The sequence below is a fragment of the Capricornis sumatraensis genome, chromosome 13, assembly GCF_032405125.1.
Source record: "Capricornis sumatraensis isolate serow.1 chromosome 13, serow.2, whole genome shotgun sequence".
In the NCBI taxonomy this organism is placed as follows: domain Eukaryota; kingdom Metazoa; phylum Chordata; class Mammalia; order Artiodactyla; family Bovidae; genus Capricornis; species Capricornis sumatraensis.
In genome coordinates, this window is record NC_091081.1 from 82183933 (window position 1) to 82209128 (window position 25196).

Sequence of the window (25196 nt, forward strand, 5' to 3'; positions counted from 1 at the left end):
TTCCAGTACTCATGAACAGATGTGAGAGTTGGACCATAGAGAAAGCTGAGGGCCAAAGAATTGATGCTTTTGAACTGTGGTGTTGAAGACTCTTGAGAGTCCCTTGGACTGCAAGGAGATCAAACCAGTCTGTGCTAAAGGAAATCACTCCTGAATAGTCATTGGAAGGACTGAAGCTAAAGCTCCAATCCTTTGGCCACCTGATGCGAAGAGCTGAGTCATTGGAAAAGCCCCTGATGCTGGGAAAGATTGAAGGCAGGAGGAGACGGGGACGACAGAGGATGAGATGATTGGATGGCATCACTGACTCAATGGACATGAGTTTGAGCAAATTCCAGGAGATGGTGAAGGACAGGGAAGCCTGGCGTGCTGCAGTCCATGGGGTCACAAAGAGTCGGACACGACTGAGTGACTGAACAGCATCGACAGGAAAGCCTTCCGAAGGCACAACACAGGAGCTGCTCTAACCTCCGAGGACCACGCATCTGGCCGTTCTCAGCTGTGTGCTGGGCACTCTGGAGGCTGCTGGGGAACTTCCCTGAGAGAATCCACTTCTGGTCTCCAGGCTGGGCCAGTGAGCTGACCTCACCCTGTGCATTGGGCTGGGAAACATTGTGTTCACAGGACTGTGGGCTTAGAGAGGGCTATTTTTGGGGTCTTAGTACAGCACATCATAAAATCCCCTTTCCTTGAAACAAAAAGAGTACTATATCAGATGGAGTCTTATTTAGGAAATTATTAGCCTCTATAACTAGAAATAAGTAGATTACATTTTTTAAAAGATTAATTCAATCTCCGTAACAAAGAATGTTTAAAGGAATATAGTCACTCCATTATGAAATGTTTGCAGAGGACAACTGGAAGCTTAGAAGCTTGAAGTGTTTTTCAAATGATCCAGAATTTAAAAGTCTAATTCAGCATCAACTTTCAGTAAAAGCAATCGTTTCCAGCAAATATGGTCTCATACTGTGTGTGGGTGTATGTGTGTGGAACATCAGCTTTAGGTAGAATATAATTTAGGTAACACAAAATTCACCTGCTTAAATGCACGGTTTCATGATTTTTTGGTAAAATGTACAGAGTCCCACGTGGCTCAGTGGTAAAGAATCCACCTGCCAATTCAGAAGCAGATGGAGACACAGGTTCGATCCCTGGATCAGGAAGATCCCCTGGAGGGGGATATGGCAACCCACTCCAGTATTCTTGCCTGAAAAACTCCATGGACAGAGGGGCCTGGGGTTTCAAAGAGTCGAATATGAGCGAGCAACAGCACACGCCCCAAAATGGTCTCTTGCTTTTTAATCACAAGATGCAGTTAGGAAAATAATAATTTTAATGTATTATATCCTGTATTTCCATCATCTGCATTGTATTCTTACTAATAAATGACCTCTACCGATATCTCTTCCAGGCAAGCACGAGACAGCCGGAGCAAAGCTCCTGCAATCTTATCAGAAGCTGAGGTGAGTGCTGTCAGAGGCCAGGCTGTCCTGTGCCCTCTGGGCTGGAGCACAGAGGACTCACTCAAAGAACGTATAGGTCTCCTGACTTTCAGATGTCACTGCTTTGGAATGTAACTTAAAAGATGATAAAAAGTGCCTGGAGAAGATTCAGAGATATTTCCACATTCTTATGAAAAGCTAGAAGGGTCGAGCATAGGATTTTCTCACATGACATTTTGTTTCTTGAATTTTTGGATATGTTTTCGGGAAATGAAATGTTTTTGATGGCACGTCCAACAAGATTCAGGACTTCCCGGGTGGCTCAGTGGTAAAGAATCAGCCTGCCATTGCAGGAGACGAAAGAGACTCGGGTTCAGTCCCTGAGTCAGGAAGATCCCCTGTAGAAGGAAATGAACCCATTCCAGTATTCTTGCCTGGAAAATTCCATGGACAGAGCATGGTGGGCTATAGTCCATGGCGTGGCAAAGAGTCAGACATGCCTGAGCACCCAGCACCAATGAGATTCTAAACCAAGCACTTGCTTTTATGAATCATTCATGTCCCTAACATCTTGCCCAGTGCCTGACACTAGAAACATTTGTGGAATGAACATTGGTAGGTTTGAATAATGGCCTGAGAGATAGTAACTTTATAAACAAAATTCTAAACAGCCAGCCATCATGAAACGAGCAATAATTCACACACCCAACTATGCCGAATTTATTAAAGTGCTCTTGAAAAGTCTCCACCAGCAGCTTTTGTTTTGTTTTGTTTTTATGGTGAGGCTTTCCAATTTCTGGATTTGTCATTGTTTTACTCCATCTGTCTCCTTGCCAACTTCTTTTAGCATAAACTTATTATTCCTCTTACGGTCGGTTTTTATATCCATGACATCTGGGGCATTCTGCTGGGTGCTATCCACTAACAGGATGCTCAGGTCCACATGGCACCCATGTGTGGAGTCCGGGTGCCAGGGCAGCCAGGCCAGAGAGCCGGGGCCCAGCACCCCAGCTGTTTTGTGACCACACGGCTGCAGTGCAGTGCCCGGGCCTGGGACCACAGGACTGCGTCTCCCACGTTCAGACCCCAGGAATCAGGGCGGAGTGGATCCAGGCAGGCTGCTGGGCCCTCTTCTAAAAAGTGAGGAAGCGTATTTTTTGCAGAAAGGCAGAGGACTTGAATTACAGGACAAATGTGAATGCTGTGTACGTGTAATACTCACAACCCGTTTCTTATCCCTGTGTTTCCCCTCAGCAGCAAGATCTCCGTGGTTCCTCCCACTCCACCGCCTCTCAGCGAAAGCCAGTGTGGCGGTGGCCCGGCCAGGGTAATGCGCCCGTCCGGTGCCCCCGGGTCGGGGTGGGGAGGGACGCGGAGGAGATGGGGCCGAGAGGCTGAGCCTCGTGGCAGAGCGATCCAGCCTCGCCTGGAGGGTCCCGAGGCCAGGAGGGAAGGGGGACCCCCGTAGGAGGCTGGAGGCGCTGGGCTCTGCCTGGGGTCTGGGTTCCCATCTCCCCGCTGGGGGCCGTGGGCCCGCCCCCCACGCCCCCCCCACGCCCCCCCACGCCCCGCCTGTCAGTGGACGCGCCTCCCGCCTGCATCCCACATCCGCCTCTCTTCACGGTTCCCGTTTTGTTGCGTCACCCCCTCACCGTGCCCTTGAGTGTGGGGGTATGGACGGGCTTCTGTGTGTGTCAGGGGTCTTTGCGGGTTGGAAAGGGAAATACAGGTTGATTCACAGGCGTGTGACTCACAGATGGGGGAGTACCTGTGGAAATGTGGGTGTGCGTGTCTTTGAGTGTTTGTAGGTGCTTAGCGTAAAGAAGACCAGGACCCTTTCCATCCAGAGCAGTTAGCTTTGTGATTCTGGGGGACTTACCTGGGCTCCCACCTGGGAGGCGGCAATAATCACACTTGTCTGGCTCGCCTCCCACTGCTGGTGTAAAAAATTACCCCAATAATGTCTGTGCTGGTACGTGGAAATTGTCAAGGGCCATGGGAACACGTGGCCTTGATTATTTATTATTCTACGTATTAAAAGGAGTAACTCCATTTATGCACAGGATATACATGTTTGCTGGTGAGAGAATTCTTTTCCCAGTTTCAGACTGAGACCCCAGTTCAGTTCAGTTCAGTCGCTCAGTCGTGTCTGACGCTTTGTGACCCCATAAATCGCAGCACGCCAGGCCTCCCTCTCCATCACCAGCTCCCGGAGTTCACCCAAACCCATGTCCATCGAGTCCATGATGCCATCCAGCCATCTCATCCTCTGTCGTCCCCTTTTCCTCCTGCCCCCAATCCCTCCCAGCATCAGTCTTTTCCAATGAGTCAACTCTTCGCATGAGGTGGCCAAAGTACTGGAGCTTCAACTTTAGCATCATTCCTTCCAAAGAACACCCCGGGCTGATCTCCTTTAGAATGGACTGGTTGGATCTCTTTGCAGTCCAAGGGACTCTCAGGAGTCTTCTCCAACACCACAGTTCAAAAGCATCAATTCTTTGGCACTCAGCTTTCTTCACAGTCCAACTCTCACATCCATACATGACCACTGGAAAAACCATAGCCTTGACTAGATGGACCTTTGTTGGCAAAGTAATGTCTCTGCTTTTGAATATGCTATCTAGGTTGCTCATAACTTTTCTTCCAAGGAGTAAGCGTCTTTTAATTTCATGGCTGCAGTCACCATCTGCAGTGATTTTGGAGCCCAAAAAATAAAGTCTGACACTGTTTCCACTGTTTCCCCATCTATTTTCCATGAAGTGATGGGACCAGATGCCATGATCTTCGTTTTCTGAATGTTGAGCTTTAAGCCAACTTCTTCACTCTCCACTTTCACTTTCATCAAGAGGCTTTTTAGTTCCTCTTCACTTCCTGCCATAAGGGTGGTGTCATCTGCATATCTGAGGTTATTGATATTTCTCCCGGCAATCTTGATTCCAGGTTGTGCTTCTTCCAGCCTAGCATTTCTCATGATGTACTCTGCATAGAAGTTAAATAAGCAGGGTCACAATATTCAGCCTTGAAGTACTCCTTTTCCTCTTTGGAACCAGTCTGTTGTTCCATGTCCAGTTCTAACTGTTGCTTCCTGACCTGCATACTGATTTCTCAAGAGGCAGGTCAGGTGGTCTGGTATTCCCATCTTTCTCAGAATTTTCCACAGTTTATTGTGATCCACACAGTCAAAGGCTTTGGCATAGTCAATAAAGCAGAAATGGATGTTTTTCTGGAACTCTCTTGCTTTTTCGATGATCCAGCGGATGTGGGCAATTTGATCTCTGGTTCCTCTGCCTTTCCTAAAACCAGCTTGAATGACCTTCAGGATCCTGCTTGACTGTTTCTTTGGGAGAGGTTTCCTTTACTTCTTGAGAGTAATTTATCTGAAGTTACTCGAGCACAGACGTGCTCAAGACATATTACTGGGATGGATGGACAGACGGACGGATGGATGGGTGGATGGAAGAGACTTGCAGAGGAGGTGGTCTCATTTCTGTTCTTTCTCTTCCTTTTTCCACTCTCTTCTGCACTGGGAGGTGGACCTGACCCCTGGCTCCAGTCTGCTCACCCCTCCCTTGTGTCACGTGCATTCTGCCCACGTTGACATCCTCTCTGGGCAGAGCTGGGGTCAGGGACATAAGAGAAGGAGGGTAGAGAAGTGAGAATTTGTTCGCTGCAGTCTTTGAGCCCATGACGTGTCTGCTTATTTCTGTGAGGTAGTTGTTAGCTTTTCGACAACCACACGGTACTGCCCCTTCTTTTAAGGCAGTTGTCAAAACTCAGAGGAGAGACGCTGAATAAAGAAGGCTCCTCCCTCCTCCCTAGAGGCCTGTGCCTCAGATACACACGCACACACCAGCATGCACCCCGAGGACCCACACACACCTTCGCCCACCCATGCAGGCGTTTGGGGGTTGGTGGCCTGGAGCCTGCTGGGGCAACCACCAGTCATCAGACAGAAGTCTCACTCTCTCTTTCTGTCTCTGCTTTAGTTGCAGGAACTCGGGCAGTTTAAAGGATTCAATAAGTCCGTGGAAAATTTGTTTCTGTCTGTCACCACCCACATGAAAAGTAAGTGGCTGCCTCTCCGGGGGTTCTGGCACCACCCTGCAGGCCAGGCACACACACTGGCTCCTGGAGAAAGCCAGGGCCCTTCCCCCATCCCGTGTCTGCATCAGCAACAGCTCTGAAGGCCCGACGTGTGCTGGGGCCTTTCTAGCTGCCAGCAGAGCAGGAGGCCCCAAAGCTTCCAGCGGGTAGACTGGACAGCGGCGTGGATGGCACTACTCGGAGGGGAGCGACTGTGGCATATCCTGGGTGACAGGGGAGCCCCGGGGCTTTGTTGGGGGGGTGGGCATGTCTGGGATCTCGTCTAGAGGACAGGCAATGCACCAACTCAGCCCTGCCTGGCGCACGCGGGAGACACTCATCAATAGCACGAGGGGCAGGGCACGAGACAGAGGGGCGCTCTGAAGGGGCGCTGCCCAACATGTGAGCCTCTGACCTCACGTGGCTCTTGAAATGTGGCCAGAGGAAAACGCACATCGGATTCAGGAGACTTGCTGTTGACCCAAGAGTGAAATTTTTCATTAATAATTTTAATTCCAATAATATATTCTCACAATACATTGAATGAAAGTGAAGTCACTCAGTCGTGTCCGACTCTTTGTGACCCCATGGACTATAGCCTACCAGGCTCCTACGTCCATGGGATTTTCCAGGCAAGGGGACTGGAGTGGGTTGCCATTTCCTTCTCCAGGGGATCTTCCCAACCCAGGGATTGAACCCGGGTCTCTCGCACTGCAGGCAGACGCTTTAACATCTGAGCCCCCAGGGAAGTTCTAATATATTGGGTATGTTGCATTAAATGAAATACAGTATTATAATTAGCTTTGCCTGGTTCTTTTTGCTTTTTAAAATGTGGCCAATAGAAAATTTGAAATGACATATGTGAGCTGTATTATATCTCTGTTGAGTGTTGAGTGGTTTCAAGGTCCATGTTAGAGTGACAAGGCTCTCCTGGGAAAAGGAAGCCTTTTAAAGGACACACTCACCTTTGAGGGGGCATTTACCATGTGGGGCTCCTTCCTTCCTTTCTTTACTCATCTTAATTCTAAACTACTTTATTGCAAAGAAATTTTTAAGTCATCTTTTCAGGGTTTGCTTATGGAAATGGTTATAAGGATACCCCAAGGCTTATTTCTACCCCAAGAAGTGGTATTTAATTGTAAAATCTTTGTAAGGAGCCCCTAAAAACCCAGGTTGTTTGTTCAGCTGTCTTCTTTGTGCTTGGACAACCAGACACTTGGGATGTATAATAGCCTAAATTGGGGGTAACCTGGTGGGGAGGTTGGGCTTGAACCCCCTTGACAGTGGCCCTACCTCCAGAGACCTGTGAACACACGGTCACCATTCAGGAGCCAGCCCCCCGTCCTGTGCTGGGGTCCCACGTCCAGTGGGATGTCAGGGACTCTCCTCTGGGCCCCAGAGCTCGGGGTGTGGAAATCCTGGAGAAAGGTCTCAGCAAAGCTGTGTGCTCCCACCTGTCTTCCTTGTATTTCTTTTCTAGAACTCTCCAAGTCCCAGAATGACATGACCTCTGACAAGCAGCACCCGGAGACGGTCCCCAGGCAGCGTGAGGGCCGGCCAGAGAGGAGGAGCCAGTCTGACACCGCCATCAACGTGACCACAAGGGTATCCCTGGGCGCCCCAACACCTGCCTATCTTCTCTATAGAGTTCTCTGTCCTTTTATTTCAAAGCTAGACATCAAGCAGTCTAAAAAACACTTATAAACCCCTCTATTGGGTGCTGGCCAAATGAAGGTTAAAATTCAGATATATTGAGTTTGGAACGTGGTTTAGAACCAGGGAAAGGCTTCCATGTGACCCCCGCAGCCCCCTAAGGCTTCCAGGCCACGCCAAGCACAAAGGCTCAACTGCAGTCTTGCCGTGTGCCCACTTATTCCTGGCCTGCAGATACACTTGCTCAGGCCAGAGGCTGGCACGTCCTGCTTCCAACAACCTCTGGTTAACATCTGTCCTAATCTCTGAAACTGTTGAAATCATAAATGCTGCACGTCCAGGTGCAGTCGTGAGGGGACTCTGCAGGTACCTCCACCAAAAGAGATAGTACCTGACAAAGGCCTGTAGGGAAAGAATTACTCTTCCCACCAGGATTAACCGAGCCAGAAGCAGATGCACTGGAGTGTGAGGGAAAGCGGACTTTAGGGTCAGGAAACCTGGGTTCTGGTCCAGCCGAGGTAACCTGGCCGTGGCAGGTACCACCACCTGGCTGTTTGCAGGGTGGATGTGACAACTCCAGCTGGCTCAACAGGACAGGTGCCCTTCTGTGCAATACTGGGCTCTGTTGAGGGTATCCTCAGACACACTGTTCTGTAGGCAAAGGGGTGAGGGTAACCTCACCCTCCTGCTGGGACTTGCACGCACTCTCAAGATGCTAAATTCTGCCTCCATTCACCAGGTCATCACATGACCTCCTGAGCATCCAAAAGCACCCCCCTCATCCCCCCAAGGAATGAAGATGATATTACCTGTTCCAGAGCAACACTGTGTTCCTGCAAAGATCCCCCGAGATAACTTAGGTGGCAATTTAAAGTCTCTGTTATCTAAACAAATCTGGATTGCTCATACGTGTTCCTCTGTGCCAGGCTCTTGCTAAAAGCTTTCCCTTTTACCCTCATGCCACCCCGAGGTGGGTATTCACATGACCCTGTTTACATTTATGGAAGCTTAAGGAGATTGTCACAGACTCCTGGCAACAGAACCAGAAATGGTGGGGGTAGAGTCCGTCTTGGTTTGGAGGCTGAATGCTGATTCTCCACTTTAACGTCACTTGGGGGTCTTGTTGAAATGCAGATTCGGAGTCACTAGATCTGGCCGTGGGCCTGAGATGCAGGATCTCGGGTGTGTTTCTGAGGACTGGCAGGTGGTCTGCCGCCTCATTGTAAGGGCAAGCCGTGGAGAGTGCGTGACGTGTATTTGGAAGGTCTTTGAGACTCCGAAGTGCAAACAAGCGTGTGTTCCTTTCGGCTCTCCAGCACCCACACGAACACCGTCCAAACTTTCGTTCCTGAGTCGAGGTGGAAGAGAGGGTCAGCATGCGTTTAGGTGACACTGTTCTGGGCAGGTGGAGCGTATGCTATTTATCAGGTTGGTCAAAAAGTTCATTTGGATTTTTCCGTAAGGTCTTATGGACAAATCCAAATGAAGTTTTTGACCAACCCAATACTTGATAACATTTCATTCTTACAAAATTCCTGGGAAAGATATTGCTGCTCCCATGATAAAGATCTAGAACCTGAATTTAGTGCGAGGTTAACCGCCTTGTCTCGTAGCCATGGCTCATGAAAGGTGGAACCAGGAATACACCCCAGGTTCGTCCGCCTCTTACTTACACACTCTTAACCTCTTCAACATATGCTCCACCTAAGGAGGACAAATGAACTTTTTAAATCCTTAAACAACCCCTGTGAAGCCTGGGCTGTTACTGTCCCATTAAAGATGAGGACTCGGACACCAAGGGATGGCCCAGGGGGGTAACGTGGTCAGAGTGGCAGGGCCAATTGGAGGCTACCCCCGAGAGCATTCCTGTGATTCCTGCCAGGAGACACCAGCAAGATTTGCAGACCTGCACGGTTCCCGCTTCTGATGTCACGTACCAGGTGCTGGGGCGTGGCAAGTATCTGTAGACCTTCTGAAGTGATGCAATGTGACATCACCCTCCCCGGCTGCTCGTGCTGGTGGGGGGAACTGCCGGCTGACTGCAAGGTAGTCTGAAGGGCTGGCGGTGCCCACGGGTAGAAGCCAGCAGAACGGGGTGGAGGGGTGTGTCCCGAGAGCCCCCACCGGGTAGACCCTTTGTCCCCAGTGTGTCCACTTCACTCCCGCACTCTTGGCAGGACACGCTCAGGACTTTCTGTAGGCATTCTCTCTCCCCACATTGCTTGAGGTTGTGGCTGTTTTAAAGAGAAATTTAGCCAGAATGTTTATAAAGTGCTTAGTAATTATGGCATGATCTATAAATGCTAAATAATTACGGGGTCAGCATATAAAGAGCACATCTTTAAATAGGATGTTTGTCAAGCTGCAATTACACACGCCTTAGCTGGTGAGCTCACAACAGTTCCACTCACACTTCCATTGGAACATGTAGGAGCCTCCCGCCAGCAGTAAGGAGGCAACGCGGTGGGTGCCCTTTGTACGTGTGGGACGCCAGCGGCCCTCTGCCGCGGGTGACGCTGAGACACAGAACTAGAAAATCGGTGTCTTAAAAGGATGCCGGGAGGAGAAATCAGGTCAGGATTGCTTCCAAGTTATGTCTCTATCCTTTAAGTTTGAGCTTAATTCTCCAGGAAGTATCTGGGCCAAGGTTCATCAAGAAGTGAATTTCTGCTGCCCAACTGCCTTCCTCTGGGGTTGACTCAGTTTGTATGAACCCTGGGAGCAGTGTAGCTGTTTTCTAGCACTCCTGCAAACACTAAACTTTATACTTGTTATTTTAATAATTGCTAATTTCATGTGTTAGTGGCTCAATTGTGTCCGACTCTTTGAGCCTCCATGGACTGTAGCCTGCCAGGCTCCTCTGTCCATGGGATTTTCCAGGCAAGAATTCTGGGGTGGGTTGCCATTTCCTCTGCCAAGGGATCTTCCGGACCCAGGGATTGAACCTGCGTTTCCTGTTTCTCTGCCTTGCAGGCAGATTCTTTACCCACTGAGCCATACGGGAAGCTGATAGACAGTTTTTTAAAATCTGCGTTTCTTTGGTTTCAGGGGAGCCTTCTCTTCTAGTCTCCTTTTTGAACACCTTCATTTCTGAAATCCTCCCCTTGGGTGTCCGGTTCCTCCAGCCCTCTGTCTCCTGCCCTGTGCCCACCCTTTGGTGCCCCTGAGCCGCCTGTTCTCTGGAGGGCCTCACACATCACTGGGCGTGCGTGATCTCATGGCCAGGGTTCTGCCTGGCCTCTTCGGTCCCTGCAGTTTGGCCTCGAGCAAGTCCAGGAACGTGCTTCACACCTGAGCATCATGATAGCCCCTCATCCTGGGATACCCTAACTCTGGGTCTCTCCCCAGCCACCCTTCAGTATCCACTCAGGTCACACTCCCACTGAAGACCACCCCAGGGTCCCCTCCTGCACTCGCCCTCCCTCTCATCCCATTCACTGGGCTCCTGCCTCCATTTTAATGGTTTGTATCTCTGATGAGCTAGTGAGCCCTGGGGGCTTCCCAGGTGGCTTAGCAGTAAAGAAATCACCTGCCAGTGCAAGAGATGCAGGAGACTCGGGTTCGATCCCTGGCTCGGAAAGATCCCTTGGAGCAAGGAATGGCAACCCACTCCAGTCTTCTTGCCCGGGAAATGCCATGGACAGAGGAGCCTGGCAGGCTACAGTCCATGGGGTCACAGAGTTGGACATGACTGACCACACACGCACACAGTAAGTCCTTGGTGAACAGACAAAGCATCTTCTCAGCCTTTCCCTCCTCTTGCCCCCAGGACTTAAAGTGGCACATTGAACACAGTGTTGCTTTAACAAATGTCTGATGGAATTGAGTTGAGTTCTGGGAAGTGAGAGCAAGAACGAATGTTATAGAGGCAGTCACATCTTTCGTCTCTTCTATACTAGGCTTAGCTTTTCATTCCTGAACATTACGACCGTAGAGCAGCTGTTTATATTTCCGAGTTGAACTTCCAACCCAGGGTCACAGTCTAAAGTCTCAATTTGGAAACTTTGTCTTTTCAACCAGGAAGAGGTTTTCCCTCCTTGTTCTGTACCATCACTGTCTGATACAGTGGTCCCCAGGCTTTTTGGCCCCAGGGACGGACTTCATGGAAGACAATTTTTCTGCAGACCAGGGTGGGGATTGGGGGTCGGGAATGGTTTCAGGATGATTCAGGCACATTACATTTACTGTCTCTTTATTATTAGCACGTCAGCTCCACCTCAGATCATCAGGCATTAGCTCCTGGAGGTTGGGGACCCCTGCAGACAGAACTTTCTAACCACTGCCACATGTGGTTACTGAGCACTGGAAACGTGTCTAGTGCAAACAAGAAGCTGAACTGATTTGATTCTAGTTGACTGGAATTTAAATAGCCCCATGTGACTAGTGGCTACCATATTTGAAACCCAAGCTTTAAACATTATAGAAGTCCCAACTATGAAATATTTTTGTCTCTAAATTGAGACATATTTTGATTTTTTCCCCTTTTTTAATGAGCATATCAGAGATGAAATTCTGCCTCACAGGCTGAATACTATATTTCATGTGGTTAAATGTCTGTGTCATTGTGAAGGTCAAATATGGACTTCAGTTTCTTTAAGATTTGTCCTAATCCTTAAGTACTTTCCTGGTGGCTCAGATGGTAAAGAATCTGCCTGCAATGTGGGAGACCTGGGTTTGATCCCTGGGTGAGGAAGATCCCCTGGAGAAGGGAACAGCAACCCACTCCAGTATTCTTGCCTAGAGAACTCCATGGACAGAGGAGCCTGGTGGGCTACAGTCCATGGGGTTGCAAAGAGTCAGACACGACTGAGCGACTTTCACTCACTCACTCAAGTCCTTAAGTAACCCATCCATCACTGTTCGTGAATGTCTCAAAGCTCAATGATGTCTGCCTTGGGACCCTGTGTGTGTGTGTATTTGTTTATCATGAATGTCTCAAAGCTCAATGATGTCTGCTTTGGGACCCCGTGTGTGTGTGTGTGTGTGTGTGTGTGTGTGTGTGTGTGTGTGTGTGTATTTGTTTATCCACATGGAAGCGTGCCCTTTTATTCAGCACCCGGAAGTTTACATATTAGCGACATACACCATGCTCATTGAAGTCATCACATTTGAACAAAACCAAACTGAGACGATGACTATCCTGTTAATTTTGTGTTTGTTTTTTCAGGTCAGCACACCAGATATTCTGAAACCTCTCAGTCCAGAGAGTCCCAGACGCCCTACGAGCCCTGTTTTGAAGCAAGAAGACATCTCATCCAGTCCAGTGCTCAACACTTTGTTCTCAGGAGGCTTGAGACAGGTGAGTCTCATCTAATAATCCTTGACCTGTGCTGTGTGGTTGTTGTGATGTCAAATTGGATTGGTCGGCAAGGGTACGAGTGATGTGCTGTCTTGTGGGATGAACTGGAGCACAGTGAAGTGCTGAGGTGACATTTTACTTAGATTGACAGCTGGGAAAAAAAAATACACCTTGCTAATCTTTGCTGGTTTTCTCTTTTGCATTTTATTGTGAGCATATTCATACAGGCAGAGAGTAATTCATAATAAGTCATGTTGTCTTAGGATGAGACGTGTTTAGTTTTGATGAAGTCTGATTCATCAGGTTTTTCTTGCATGGTTCCTTCTCTGTCTGTTTTAATTAGTTGCTTTTTATTTTTGGTTGCGTGGGGTCTTGGTTGCTTCTTTGCCAGTTGCAGAGAGCGAGGGCTACTCTCCGTTGCAATGCAGGGGCTTCTCCTTGTGGTGGCTTTGGAGTGTGGACTTGTTGTGGCCTTGGAGTGTGGCCTTGTGGTGGCCTTCGAGTGTGGACTTGTTGTGGCCTTGGAGTGTGGCCTTGTGGTGGCCTTGGAGTGTGGCCTTGTTGTGGAGCGTGGACTCTAGGGCATGCAGGCTTCCAGAGTTGTGGTGCAGGGGCTTAGATGTGTGCCCCTGTGGGATCTTCCCAGACCAGGGATCGAACCCGTGTTCCCCACACTGGCAGGCAGATTCTTACGTCTCTACCACCAGGGGAGTCCTCTCTGTCTTATCTGCCCACAAGTCATGAAGATATTCTGTCATGTTTTGTTCTAGAAGCTTTTATAAACATTTAGCTTTTATGTGTGGTCCCTGCTCCAGCTCACTAATTTTTGTGAATGGTGAAAGGTGCAGGTTGACGTTCTTTTCTTCCAACATACGAATACAGTTTATTCCAGTGCCCTTTGTTAGAAAAAGGACTTTGATTTTTCCATTGACTTTGGTGTCTTTGTTGAAAGGCAAAGGACCATGTCAGTGCGGACCTTCTCCTAGGTTCTCTGTTCTGCTCCACTGACCTGTTTGTCTTTGTGCCAAAGCCGGACTGACGTGATTACTGTAGCTTTGTAGGAAGTTGGGTGGTTTAAGTCCTCCAACTTTGCTCTTTTTTGAGATTACCTTGTAATGTTTTAAACGTAGAGTCTTTTCATAGGCAGGCCTTTTTATTTATTCACTTGTTATTCGAAAACATTGCATGAATGTTGACTCTGTGTCTAAACCTGTGATATGTATTAGAAATGTAAGAAGGAGCCTTGGGTGAGGGGTGCTGAGGCTTCAAGTTAAAGAATTCAGTTAATGTATTCAGTGATCTCAGATGATCATTCAAGAGGGAGGGGACATACCTGTGCCTGAGGCTGATTCATGTTGATATATATGACAGAAACCAACAAAATATTGTAAAGCAATTGTTGTCCAATAAAAAATCAGTTCAGTTTAGTCCCTCAGTTGTGTCCAACTCTTTGCAACCCCATGGACTGCTTTTTGTGACCCTGTGGACTGCAGCATGCCAGGCTTCCCTGTCCATTACCAACTCCCAGAGCTTGCTCAAACTCGTGTCCATCGAGTCGGTGATGCCATCCAACCATCTCATCTTCTGTCATCCCCTTCTCCTCCTGCCTTCAATCTTTCCCAGCATCAGGGTCTTTTCCGAGGAGTCAGTTCTTTGCATCAGGTGGCCAAAGTATTGAAGCTTCAGCTTTAGCATCATAAAAAATAAATTAATTAAAGAAATAATCACAAAAACTCCCTCAGCTTCAGAGTTCTTATCAAGGAGATGGTATCAGAATTGTTGTTCTTATTCACTGGATTGCTTTGGTAATCAAATGGATGCTTACCTTCCGTGGTGTAATACAGTGGTTAAGAACGAAGCTTCTAGAAATCAACATCTTGGTTCACCTTCCAGATCCTTTAGTGGCAAGGAGCATGTTCCAGGGCTAGTATTCTAACCACTGTGGTACTGTAGCCTTGGGGTGGTTGTATTTTTATGAAAAATAGTGTCCACGTCAGAAAATGATAAACTTCCCCCATCTCCATGAATGTCCAGCAGAATATTCAGAAGTCACAGCAGAAGCAGGCTAGACCTTGAAGAACTGCCAACATCCTTGATTCAATCCACAAAATGCTGGCAGTTCCCAACCCACCCTTTGGCTCCAACCACTGGCTCCTGTGGGTGGTCCCGCCTCCATCAAAACCACTGCTCTACACTCTCACTACTCAAAGTGCGGGGCACCGGGGTTACCTGAGAGCTTCTCAAAGATCAGAATCTCTAGCCTTCCCTCAGACCTACCGGAGTCTGAATCTGTAATTTAGAAAGAGCCCCAGCAGACTCAGGCTTCCCGCATGGCTCAGTGGTGAAAAATCCACCTGCAGTGCATCCATCCCTGGGTCGTGAAGATGCCCTGGGGGAGGAATTGGCGACCCGCTCCAGTATCCTTGCCTGGAGAAGTCCCATGGACAGAGGAGCCTGGTGGGCTGCAGTCCATGGGGTCAAAAAGAGTCAGACATGACTAACAGCACGTGCCAGGAGATTCATGCTCACATAAACAGGCAAATTGAGCCCTGTCAATTTCAAATCCAAGTGAAATATACATCATTTGTTAAGGATTCTTTAGCAGTCTAGGGATGTGCCCTTCAGTTCTTGCAGCCCCTGTTGGGGGACCCTCCCGACTCCCTCCCGACCCTGGGTCACACAGCAGCGGTCCTAGCAGAGCCAGACGGAATGGCCCTCCTCCTCTTGGATGCCCTGAGCTCCTGAGCGTCGGGGGTGGTCCTGCCAGGGCCTCTCAGGTTGCTGTGTTGGGGGATGGGTGTTGTTTATACTGGAGAAAGGTGAAAACACTGAATGAACACTTCCCTGAGGGGGAGCTTAAGCAAGGGCAGCTCCAGAACATTCTCTCCTGGGGCTGAACCCCGTGGTGGGTACGGACAGGGGAGGCAGAGGAGCGGCCTCTGGGAGCTTTTCCAAGACCCATGGAGAGTTTGCCTCCACCCCAGCTAACGTACGGACTCCAGCCAGCTTGAGTTTTTTTATTATTATTAACTAGTATTTATTGATGACTGCATCAGGCCCCAGTTGTGGCGTGCGGGATCTTCTGGTGCAGCATGGGCTCTTGTAGCTGTGGCATGCGGCTTGTGGGAAACCAACTTCCTAACCAGGGATGGAGCCGCGTCCCCTACACTGGAAGGCAGACTCCCAACCTCTGGACCACCAGGGAAGTCCCCCAGCTTGAACCTTGATAAGGCTGATCCAGGAGGACGGGGCCAAACCCTCCTAAGGGTTTCTCAAACTCATCCAGGGTCCTCTCGACTTGACTCTTAGGCTCCTTCAAGGCCCGGAAACCAGCGCAGGGGTAGACACACAGACTCGGATCTGCCCCACAGCAGTCCGCGGGCCGTCCGCGAGCTGCCCACCGCCCCGCACCTGCCCCCTCGCTCAGTCCTCTCCGGGGCGCTGGTCCTGGAACAGCCGGACTCAGCCTGCTTCCCTGTTCCTTGGGCTGTTCCTCTTCCAGGCTCCAGGCTCTCTCACTGCCTTCCCTCCCTCCAGTCTTGGCTCCAAGGTCACTCTCTTAGGAGCTCTGCCCCCTGCCCTGCTCTGCCTCCCTGGCCCACCTGCCTTCTGTTTATCCACGTGCGTATCACCTTCTGCCCCTGCGTAACTGGCTTTACTTCTGGCTTATTGTTTATTGTCATTCCCAGGTGCCCCGGAGCAGTGCGTGACACTTAATGGCACTCAGTAAATATTTGTGAGATGGTTGGATGCATTCTTATCAGAGCTATTCTTGAAAGCCTACTGTGCGCTAAATGCAGAGCTGGGAACTCCGCCTCCGGGTCATTCTCACCACAGTCTTGTCCTCGGGATGCTGTTGTCCCATTTCACAAATGGGAAAACTGAGGCTCTCAGAGGGTATGTCGTTTGCTAAGGCTATATGGTCACTGCAGAATTCTGACTGGGAGTCAAAAGTCCAGGCCTTCTGTCGTATCCCAGAGGAACTGTTGGCCTCTTAAACTGACCCCCAGTTCAGCTTTGCTCACTTGGAGCTGGTCCACACCCCGAAGGCCTTTCAGAGTGGGTGGGGGGCAGGGAGGGGATGCTGGGGTAACAGGATGTGGTTAGTGAGTTCGCACTGAGACTGTTTCTTGGGAAAGTACCTCCGAATTACGGTGCAAATTCAACCTGATGCTCTCTTTGCCCTTTCTTCTAAAGGCTTCTCTGATTTGTGCCCTCAACATTTATCATCACGAGGTTGGATTATTAGCCATTCAATCCTAACCTGTTCCCCTTAGACTGAAACAGTGTGTGTTTGAGAAAACTAAACTCCCACAAAGCCAAGAACAGTTTTGTCTCTTGCCCTAAGAAATGTTGCCTCCCTTTCTGAGAAACAGGAAGTTGGGGCTAGAAAAAGCTTATTAAATCTCTGCTTATTACAAAAGGAAGAACACAAACGGTCAATATAGAGGAAGCACTCAACTTCCTGAGCAGTTAAATCAGTGCAAAATTAGAACAAGTGCAGTTTGGGGACCATTTTAGCAAATTTAAGAAGTGACACAGCTCAGTGTTTGCGAACATGTGGAGAGGCAGGTGTTCTATAAACTGCTGGTTGAACGGGAAGGAAAGCAACCAGCTTCAACATGCATGCTGGCTTTCACCCAGCTATTTTAGTTATAGGAACTATTCTTTAGAAATCGTCATGAACTTTGTCAGAAAGTGTGTATATGTGGATGTTGAGGAGAACATTGTTTATCTTCATAACTTTTTTTAAGTTTGAAAAGTTGGAATTAGCCAAAATGTCTAAAATAAGGCAGTGCTTAAATAAATTATGGGACATTTATTCAGAGGAATACCTTGCAACTATTAAAAGTCATGTGGTTGAAGGATATTGAAAAGAATATCAAAAATAGATATCGATAAACAAAAATATTAAGTTACAAAATGGTGTTACAGTAGCACAGAATTAGAAAAGCAAAATGACTGTACTATAGACACTGTAAAACAATTGAAAGGATTCTATCAAAAGGTTGAGAAGAGTGGGCTCATGCTCTCTTCTTAAAATTGTCTTGGTCTTTTCTGTGTTTTCGGCATGTTCTCCATAAACATGTAATGTTTGTGAGACGAAAAATCCCAGTTCTTTCAAAAATAAAAATAAAAGCCAGAAAAGCTCCTCTAGTCCTCAGGAAGGAAGTGTTGGTGGTGTGAAGAAACATGCGGTTACCTTTTTAGCAATTCCCTGGGAGAAAAAATTTATATCCAAGGTCCCCTCTGATTTTCGATTTTGCCTTCACTTCTGTTTTGGAAAAAATCCATGGGTTTCTGTCAGTGTTTTCGTGCAGCTGACGTTTGCCCTGGAGCTGAGGTTGCTGTGTCTGGAGGAGTGACCACGTGCCAGGAACGCACAGCTGGGCCCCCTGCACCTGGAGGGGCGGGAGCGTGGCTGCTGGAGCGGTTTGCAGTCGCTGAAGTAAAGCTCCAGCTCCCTGGTTGTTTCTCTTAAATGTCAGTCGGTGACCTGGAGCCTGATCGTGCCATTTGGGGTCACTTCTAAGTGGGAACTGTCTCAGAGTGTTCACCCCACCCATCTCACTGTGCTCACTGGGGTTTTGGAAACTTCCATTTTCCGTTAGTATTTCTGGACTTCTCTGGTTGCACTGACTTTTTAAAAAAGAGGATTGTAGTTAGCTATATACCCGTATTAACTTCTGTGTTGTTGTTCAGTCGCTCATTCGTGTCCGACTCTCTGCAGTCCCATAAACCGCAGCACGCCAGGCTTCCCTGTCCTTCACTATTTCCCAGAATTTGTTCAAACTCATGTCCATTGAGTCAGTGATGCCAGTCAATCATCTCATCCTCTGTCGTCCCCTTCTCTTGCCCTCAATCTTTCCCAGCATCAGGGTCTCTCCAATGAGTTGGCTCTTTGCATCAGGTGGCCAAAGGATTGGAGTTTCAGCATCAGTCCTTCCAATGAATATTCAGGGTTGATTTCCTTTAAGATTGACTGGTTTGATCTCGTTGAAGTGCAAGGGACTCTCAGCACCACAGTTCGAAAACATCAATTGTTCAGTACTCAGCCTTCTTTATGATCCAACTCTCACATCCATACATGACTACTGGAAAAACCATAGCTTTGACTAGATGAACCTTTGTTGGCAAAGTGATGTTTTTGCTTTTTAATATGCTGTCTAGGTTGGTCATAGCTTTCGTTCCAAGGAGCAAACATCTTTTAATTAAAATGTTGAATAACTTAAGTATCTATACAGATGCTCTTGCATGTAAAAAGAAAAACATAAAAATAAGTATATTATAGCCTGTTCATCCAGTGGACCCTGGGAGTGACAGTGAATGAACTAAATCTACACCTAACTGTATAGATGAATTTTTAAAACTTGATATCAAGAAAGTACACTACTGGAGAATATGTACACCGTATGATTTTCATTATATAAATTCCAAGATCAGCCGAAATGAACCGATACTTTGTTTGGAGGGGATATATACATGTGTGATAAAACCAGACAGAAAACCAAAGATGATAAACAGGAAAACTTGAAACACCCTTGACTCGGGAGCAGGAATCGAGGGAGTCAGATAATGAAGGGGCCGTGGAGCATTTCCATAACCCTGGTTTAATCTTTCTTACGTTGAGTGGTGAGCTGCGATTCATGGGGTCGCAAAGAGTCGGACACGACTGAGCGACTGAACTGAACTGAACAATTGTTTAATTATACCTACCCATTATAGGGACTTTTCAATGTATTTCAGAGTAAAAAGGAAAAGAAAAGAGAAGGAAGGAAGAAAAAAAAGGAAATGATCCGCTCAGCTTACCAAGAGTGACCACATCATTTGGTTTCAAAAGCTGAATAAACTCACTAAGCATAGGCACGGTACTCAGTTTTTTACACAAAATAGCCCTTGAGCCTCACACCAGTCCTATGAAATAGATCCCTACTCTATAGATCAGGAAACCGAGGCTGTGGAGGATGAGAAAAGTGCTCAAGATCACACAGCCGCTAAGTGTCAGGGCCCAGGGGGACGTCTATCTGGTTCCACCACCGCTGTCTGACTTCCCTATGGTAATGCTCTTCCTATGCTCTTGGGGAAATCAAGATTTATCTATTTATTTGTTTTAACATAGCTGTGGTTTCAGTTGACTTTCCTTGATTTCTACCTTTGTGAAAATCAAAGGGCATCAGGAGGCCTTGCTTGCGGCTACAGCAGATAACGCCTGACCTTCAGAGAAAGTCACCACACGCTCCCTGCCCGCTTTAATGAGTTCTCCTTTGCTTTTTGCTGAGACTTTTCTTTTCACAATCAGACAGAGCCCTGGGCTCTAATAAAAGTCAGGCTGGGTTCTTAAATGCTCTTTTAGGCCAGGACCTCTCAATCAACCCTGTTTACTGCTCAGAGGCTCAACTTGCTTGGAGATCCTGGTCTGTCTGCAGGGAAAACAGAAGCAGAGAAAACCCTCCCAGTGGTGAAGTCCTGAGTTATCGCTGAAAGAATGCAGAAGACCAAAGGACGCGCCCTGCTGGCCTTTCATTATCTGTGGCTGCACTTTCCCCGTCAAGCAGATACGCTGTTGAGTTACTCAGAGACACTGCCATTAGTCAACCGCCCAAGGAATGAAGAACCCCGGGCCCACTTCCAGCTGCTACTTCTGACTTGCCCTGTAATTTTTGGGTGGGTCTCAACCTTCTTTGACCTCTGCTTATCTTACACAATGAAGGATGAGTGTTTCTAGTGCTTCCTGGCTGCTTTATAATTCTGGACCCCACTCGGGCTGAGTCAGCTGTGCTGCATATGAATGCTTGCCCCTGAAGAGCCGTGCACACAGTAGGGGAGGCCTGAAGCCCAGTGGGAGTGTGAAGGATCAGGTCTGCCCTGCCGTGTCACCAGCTCCAGATACGCCCACGGGACCAGCCACGCGGACGCGTTTCTCTGGGAGACTTACTCTCCAGCTCTCGCAGCAAGCATGTCACACCTTCTTCAATGGGCTTCCCTGGGGGCTCAGCTGGTGAAGAATCCACCTGCAACGCGGGAGACCTGGGTTCAATCCCTGAGTTGGGAAGGTCCCCTGGAGAAGGGAAAGGCTACCCACTTCAGTATTCTGGCCTAGAGAATTCCATAGACTGCATAGTCAGTCCATAGGGTCCCAAAGAGTCAGACACGACTGACTGACTTTCACTTCACTCAGGACTTCTTCCCACTCTTTCCCCTCATTCTTAACAAGTAATCCTCCCTTCCCACTTCTCCAAAAAAAAAAAAATTAGCCTGGAATTCTCGAATCCTCCTGATACCAACGTTAACCTGCTCGGGTTTGTACCCACTCCCCTTCCTGCCCGGACAGAAGGTGCCCGTTTCCCAAGCAGGGCTTGGACTCCACCTACTCCTGCCCCTTCTATTTCTCCCATGGAAGGTAGCATAGCTTCTTTACCTTTACTTTTAAGATTTCTCTCCTTGTCTTGGATTTTCAGCAATTTTATTATGATGTGCCTGCATGTAAGGTTTTGTTGTTTCGTTTAATCTTTTGGTCAAGCTGTACGACACGTGGGACTTTGTTCCCAGACCAGGGATTGAACCTGAATCCCTTTCATTGGCAGCATAAAGAATCTTAAGCTCTGGACCACCAGGGAAGTCCCCAGGTAGTTGTATTTTTAAATCCTTTCACTCTGGAATCTGCAGCTGAGGGATATAAGTAAAGTCACCCAAGGTCAGGACTCCCGGCCGAGTCCTCTCACTCACATCTACTGCTTCTTCAGGACAAGGTGCGCAACTATCACACCGCAGTGTTTGCAGACAGAACTTCTTATTTTCTCCAAGAATTAAAAAGTGTTTCTTTATCTGACTCTACCGAGAGTCCCTTGGACTGCAAGGAGATCCAAGCAGTCCATCCTAAAGGAGATCAGTCCTGGGTGTTCTTTGGAAGGACTGATGCTAAAGCTGAAACTCCAGTACTTTGGCCACCTCATGTGAAGAGTTGACTCACTGGAAAAGACTCTGATGCAGGGAGGGATTGGGGGCAGGAGGAGAAGGGGATGACCGAGGATGAGATGGCTGGATGGCATCACCGACCTGATGGACATGGGTTTGGGTGGACTCCGGGAGTTGGTGATGGACAGGGAGGCCTGGCGTGCTGCGATTCATGGGGTCACAAAGGGTTGGACACGACTGAGCGACTGAACTGAACCGGGTCTTAGCTGCAGCACATGGACTGTCTAACTGGGGTGTGAGGCTTGCAGATTTAGCTGCCCTGCAACAATGGGGGGTGGGGTGGGTAGGGTTTAGTTCCCTGACCAGGAATCAAACCCACGTCCCCTGCATCGTAAGGCGAACCCTTAATCACTGGACCACCAGGGAAAGTCCTGGAGAGAACTTTTTAAATCAAAATACTTCACGAGGTTTCTTCATTCACCTCATAAATGCTTACTGAGTATTTACGACGAGCCAGGCACTGAATGGGTGAAGGAGACGAGACGGAGGCAGAAACATGCTGTCCCCACGTTCCAGTCACCTGGGAGAGAGGGACGTGATCTGCAGGGAGACCTGCTTTTGCTCCAGGGTGCAGGCCAGCAGTCTTGGTCCATCTGGTGCTGAGCTCACTCAGGGCTGGGTTTCAGCCCCTGGGAGGACTGGTCCACTCCAGGGGCGTCAGACTCCCAGGAGGAAAGCCCCTGAGTGTCCCAGCTGAGAGTCTGGATAGTTACCAAGCCCCACCTCCTGTGTGGGGAACCTGGACTCCAGTCTCTTCTTTCTAACAAGGTAGAACTTCTGGAGGCATTCCCAAGCTGCTCAGCCAGGACCCTGAGGGAAAGGCGGCATCAAGCGTCACTCTCACCCCAACACGGCTCCCTTTTCTCCTCAAGTTCTGGACACCTGGGCTGTTCGCTGTGCCCGGTGCCGGAGCCTCTCAGCCTTCCTGCCCGGGTGCCCACTGACAGACAGGTGCCTTCAAGAGAAACACAGCCAGGACCACAGGCTCACCTCACTGTGCTTTTCTTCAGCCTCAGGGCCCCCGGCCTCCCAGCTGCCCTGGTAGCCTTGGAGCCGTGTTTGTTGTTTAATTCAGTTTTCTACTTGTTCTACAATCCTAAAGGAAATCAACCCTGAATACTCATTGGAAGGACTGATGCTGAAGCTGAAGCCTGCAATTCTTTGGCCACCTGATGGGAAGAGCCGACTCGTTGGATGAGATTGGTTCATAGTATCACTGACTCAGTAGACATGAGTCTGAACAAACTCTGGGAGCTAGTGGAGGACGGAGGAGCCTGGTGTGCTGCCATCCATGAGGTCACAAAGAGTTGGACACAACTTAGCCACTGAACAACAACAACAGCTTGTTCTTGGCAGCAGAGTTGCTGTAGTACAATCTAGTCTCATGTGGCCCAGGGCGGAGGCCCGCCAGGAGTGCCAGGTTAATTATCAGAACTCTTAACACCTCCATTCATCTTCTCTGGAGCAGCTCAGACCTCCGGCCAAGCCTCCCTCTCATTCATCTTCACTCTTGTGCCTCCCTCATTGGTGTGGTCTGACCACTCCATGCCTTTCTGAGTGTGTAACGTTTAAAACACATTTCCCATCCCAACAGTTGTGTGGGTGTAGACAGATAACATGTTTCAGGGCCAGGACCTGGGTGTGGTGAAGTTGTTTGGGTTCTTGGCATGAGTTACTTCAGGTTCGGAGTTCTTGGTTTTGTTTTGATCTCTCTCTAGTGAGAGAGGCTCAGGCTTTCTTCTTGTTTTTTTTTTCCTTTGTTTTTTTCCCCCAGGATGTTTTACAGTGTTGAGGAACCCGCTGGGAGAATGGCAATCACATTGAATTCCCCCTGTCTGTAGAGTCAACCCTGAGACGGTGGCATGCAAAGGGTGGCAAATACTTCAGCAGATTGAACAGCGATCAGGCAGTTTGTTCTTTCGGTGCGACTGATTCTGCTCCACATCATCTCCGCCTAGAGCATCCTCACTTATGGTGGTTGTTTTTCATTCTGGGGACCCACAACAGTTGAAACACAACTTATTATTGCCTATGCATATTTTACACTGTTGCTCAGTCGCCAAGTCGTGTCCAACTCTGCAGCCCCGTGGACTGCAGCATGCCAGGCTTCCCTGTCTTTCCGTGTCTCCCAGAGTTTGCTCAATCCCATACCCATTGAGTCAGTGATGTCATCCAACCACCTCATCCTCTGTCACTCTCTTCTCCCTTTGCCTTCAATCTTTCCCAGCATCAGGGTCTTTTCCAATGAGTCAACTCTTCGCATCAGGTGGCCAAAGTATTGGAGCTTCAGTTTCAGCATCAGCCCTTCCAATGAATACTCAGAGTTGATTTTCTTTAGGGTGACTGATTTGGTCTCATTGCAATCCAGTGGATTCTCAAGAGTCTTTTCTGGCCTCACAATTCAAAAGCATCAATTCTTCAGTGCTCAGCCTTTATGGTCCAACTCTCACATCCATACATGACTACTGGAAAGACCATAGCCTTGATTGTATTTTACATACTCTAGTCCATTTACTTCTTACCACAACCCTATGTGAACAGCATTAATTTTTCCATTTAGACTTTCACAAGCTAATGAGTAGCAATTGACTCCAGTTCTATCAAATTCCCAATCACTTGGCCCCCAGACTGTGCTGCCCTTCATGGCTATTGGATGTTATACCATGGATGCTATCTGTCCCTGAAGATTTATCTTTGCAGAATTGCACAGGAGGTAGTTCACATCTCCCAAGTGGTTCGTATTCAGGAATGAGATTGTGTAACCTTACGGCTAGGCAGACAGCGTATCTGGGCAAGACCAGCCCTTCTGAAGATTCCTCACCTCCTTGTTGGTATTTTCGTGGCTCAGTCGCTAAGTCACGTCTGACTCTTTGCAAGCCCATGAACTGTAGCCCTCCAGGCTTCTGTGTCCTTCAGTATCTCCCAGAGTTTACTCAGAGTAGTGTCCTCATCTCCTTAGGACAGAAAATGTGGCAAGTTATTGTGCAAAGTACAAGATGGCATGTTATTAACTTAATGTGAGTCAGGATGCGGGCTCTGTGTGAATTTTGGTTTATTTGATGTCTTGAAACCAGAACTGCAAAAAGACCCGTTGATTAGCTGTGAAGTAACTTGTTATATCTGTTGTTCTTGCTTTCAGGGAAGTTTAATCAGCATTAACAGCACTTGCACAGAGATGGGCAATTTTGACAATGCTAATGTCACTGGAGAGATAGAATTTGCCCTTCGTTACTGCTTCACAACTCATTCTTTAGAAATATGCATCAGAGCCTGTAAGAACCTTGCCTTCGGGGAGGAAAAGAAGAAAAAGTGCAATCCGTAAGTTTCTTTGTCTAAGTTTTGGCATATAATAATAGATTGATTGATTCTAAAATTTATATGGAAAAGTGAAAGTCCAAGAATAACCAAGGCAATAGTAAAAACAAAAAGACGTGTTAAGAATTATCATAAAGCTTAATAACTCAACAATGTGTCATGGATGCAAGGACAGGCAGGAGGTCAATAGAGCAGAATCAGAAGTCCAGATACAGATCTTAGGATACACGAGAACGTAAATGATCAAGAGGCTATTAATAATCAATGTGGAAATGATGAAATTCAGTAAATGGTACTGGGAAATTTGATTTTCCATGTAGGAAAAATAAAATTCTATCAATACAACCCGTAAATAGATTGATTTTCTCCCAGTTGGTATATATGAATTGATATTATTATTTTAACATGTGTCTCCCTGATTGATAACA

At 48.0% G+C, this 25196-nt stretch overlaps 1 protein-coding gene across 2 annotated transcripts in view; it reads left to right on the forward strand.

Annotated features, from left to right (window-relative positions):
• SYTL3 (synaptotagmin like 3) overlaps positions 1-25196 on the forward strand; it is a 78960-nt gene that overhangs the window by 40758 nt on the left and 13006 nt on the right. The window contains exons 4-9 of one of the 2 annotated variants that reach the window (XM_068985183.1): positions 1412-1463; positions 2700-2769; positions 5429-5507; positions 7006-7130; positions 12346-12477; positions 24593-24771. In XM_068985183.1, coding sequence (XP_068841284.1) covers positions 1412-1463; positions 2700-2769; positions 5429-5507; positions 7006-7130; positions 12346-12477; positions 24593-24771 — 637 coding nt within the window. The remainder of the gene's footprint in view (positions 1-1411; positions 1464-2699; positions 2770-5428; positions 5508-7005; positions 7131-12345; positions 12478-24592; positions 24772-25196) is intronic. The other variant, XM_068985184.1, reaches the window with a different exon arrangement.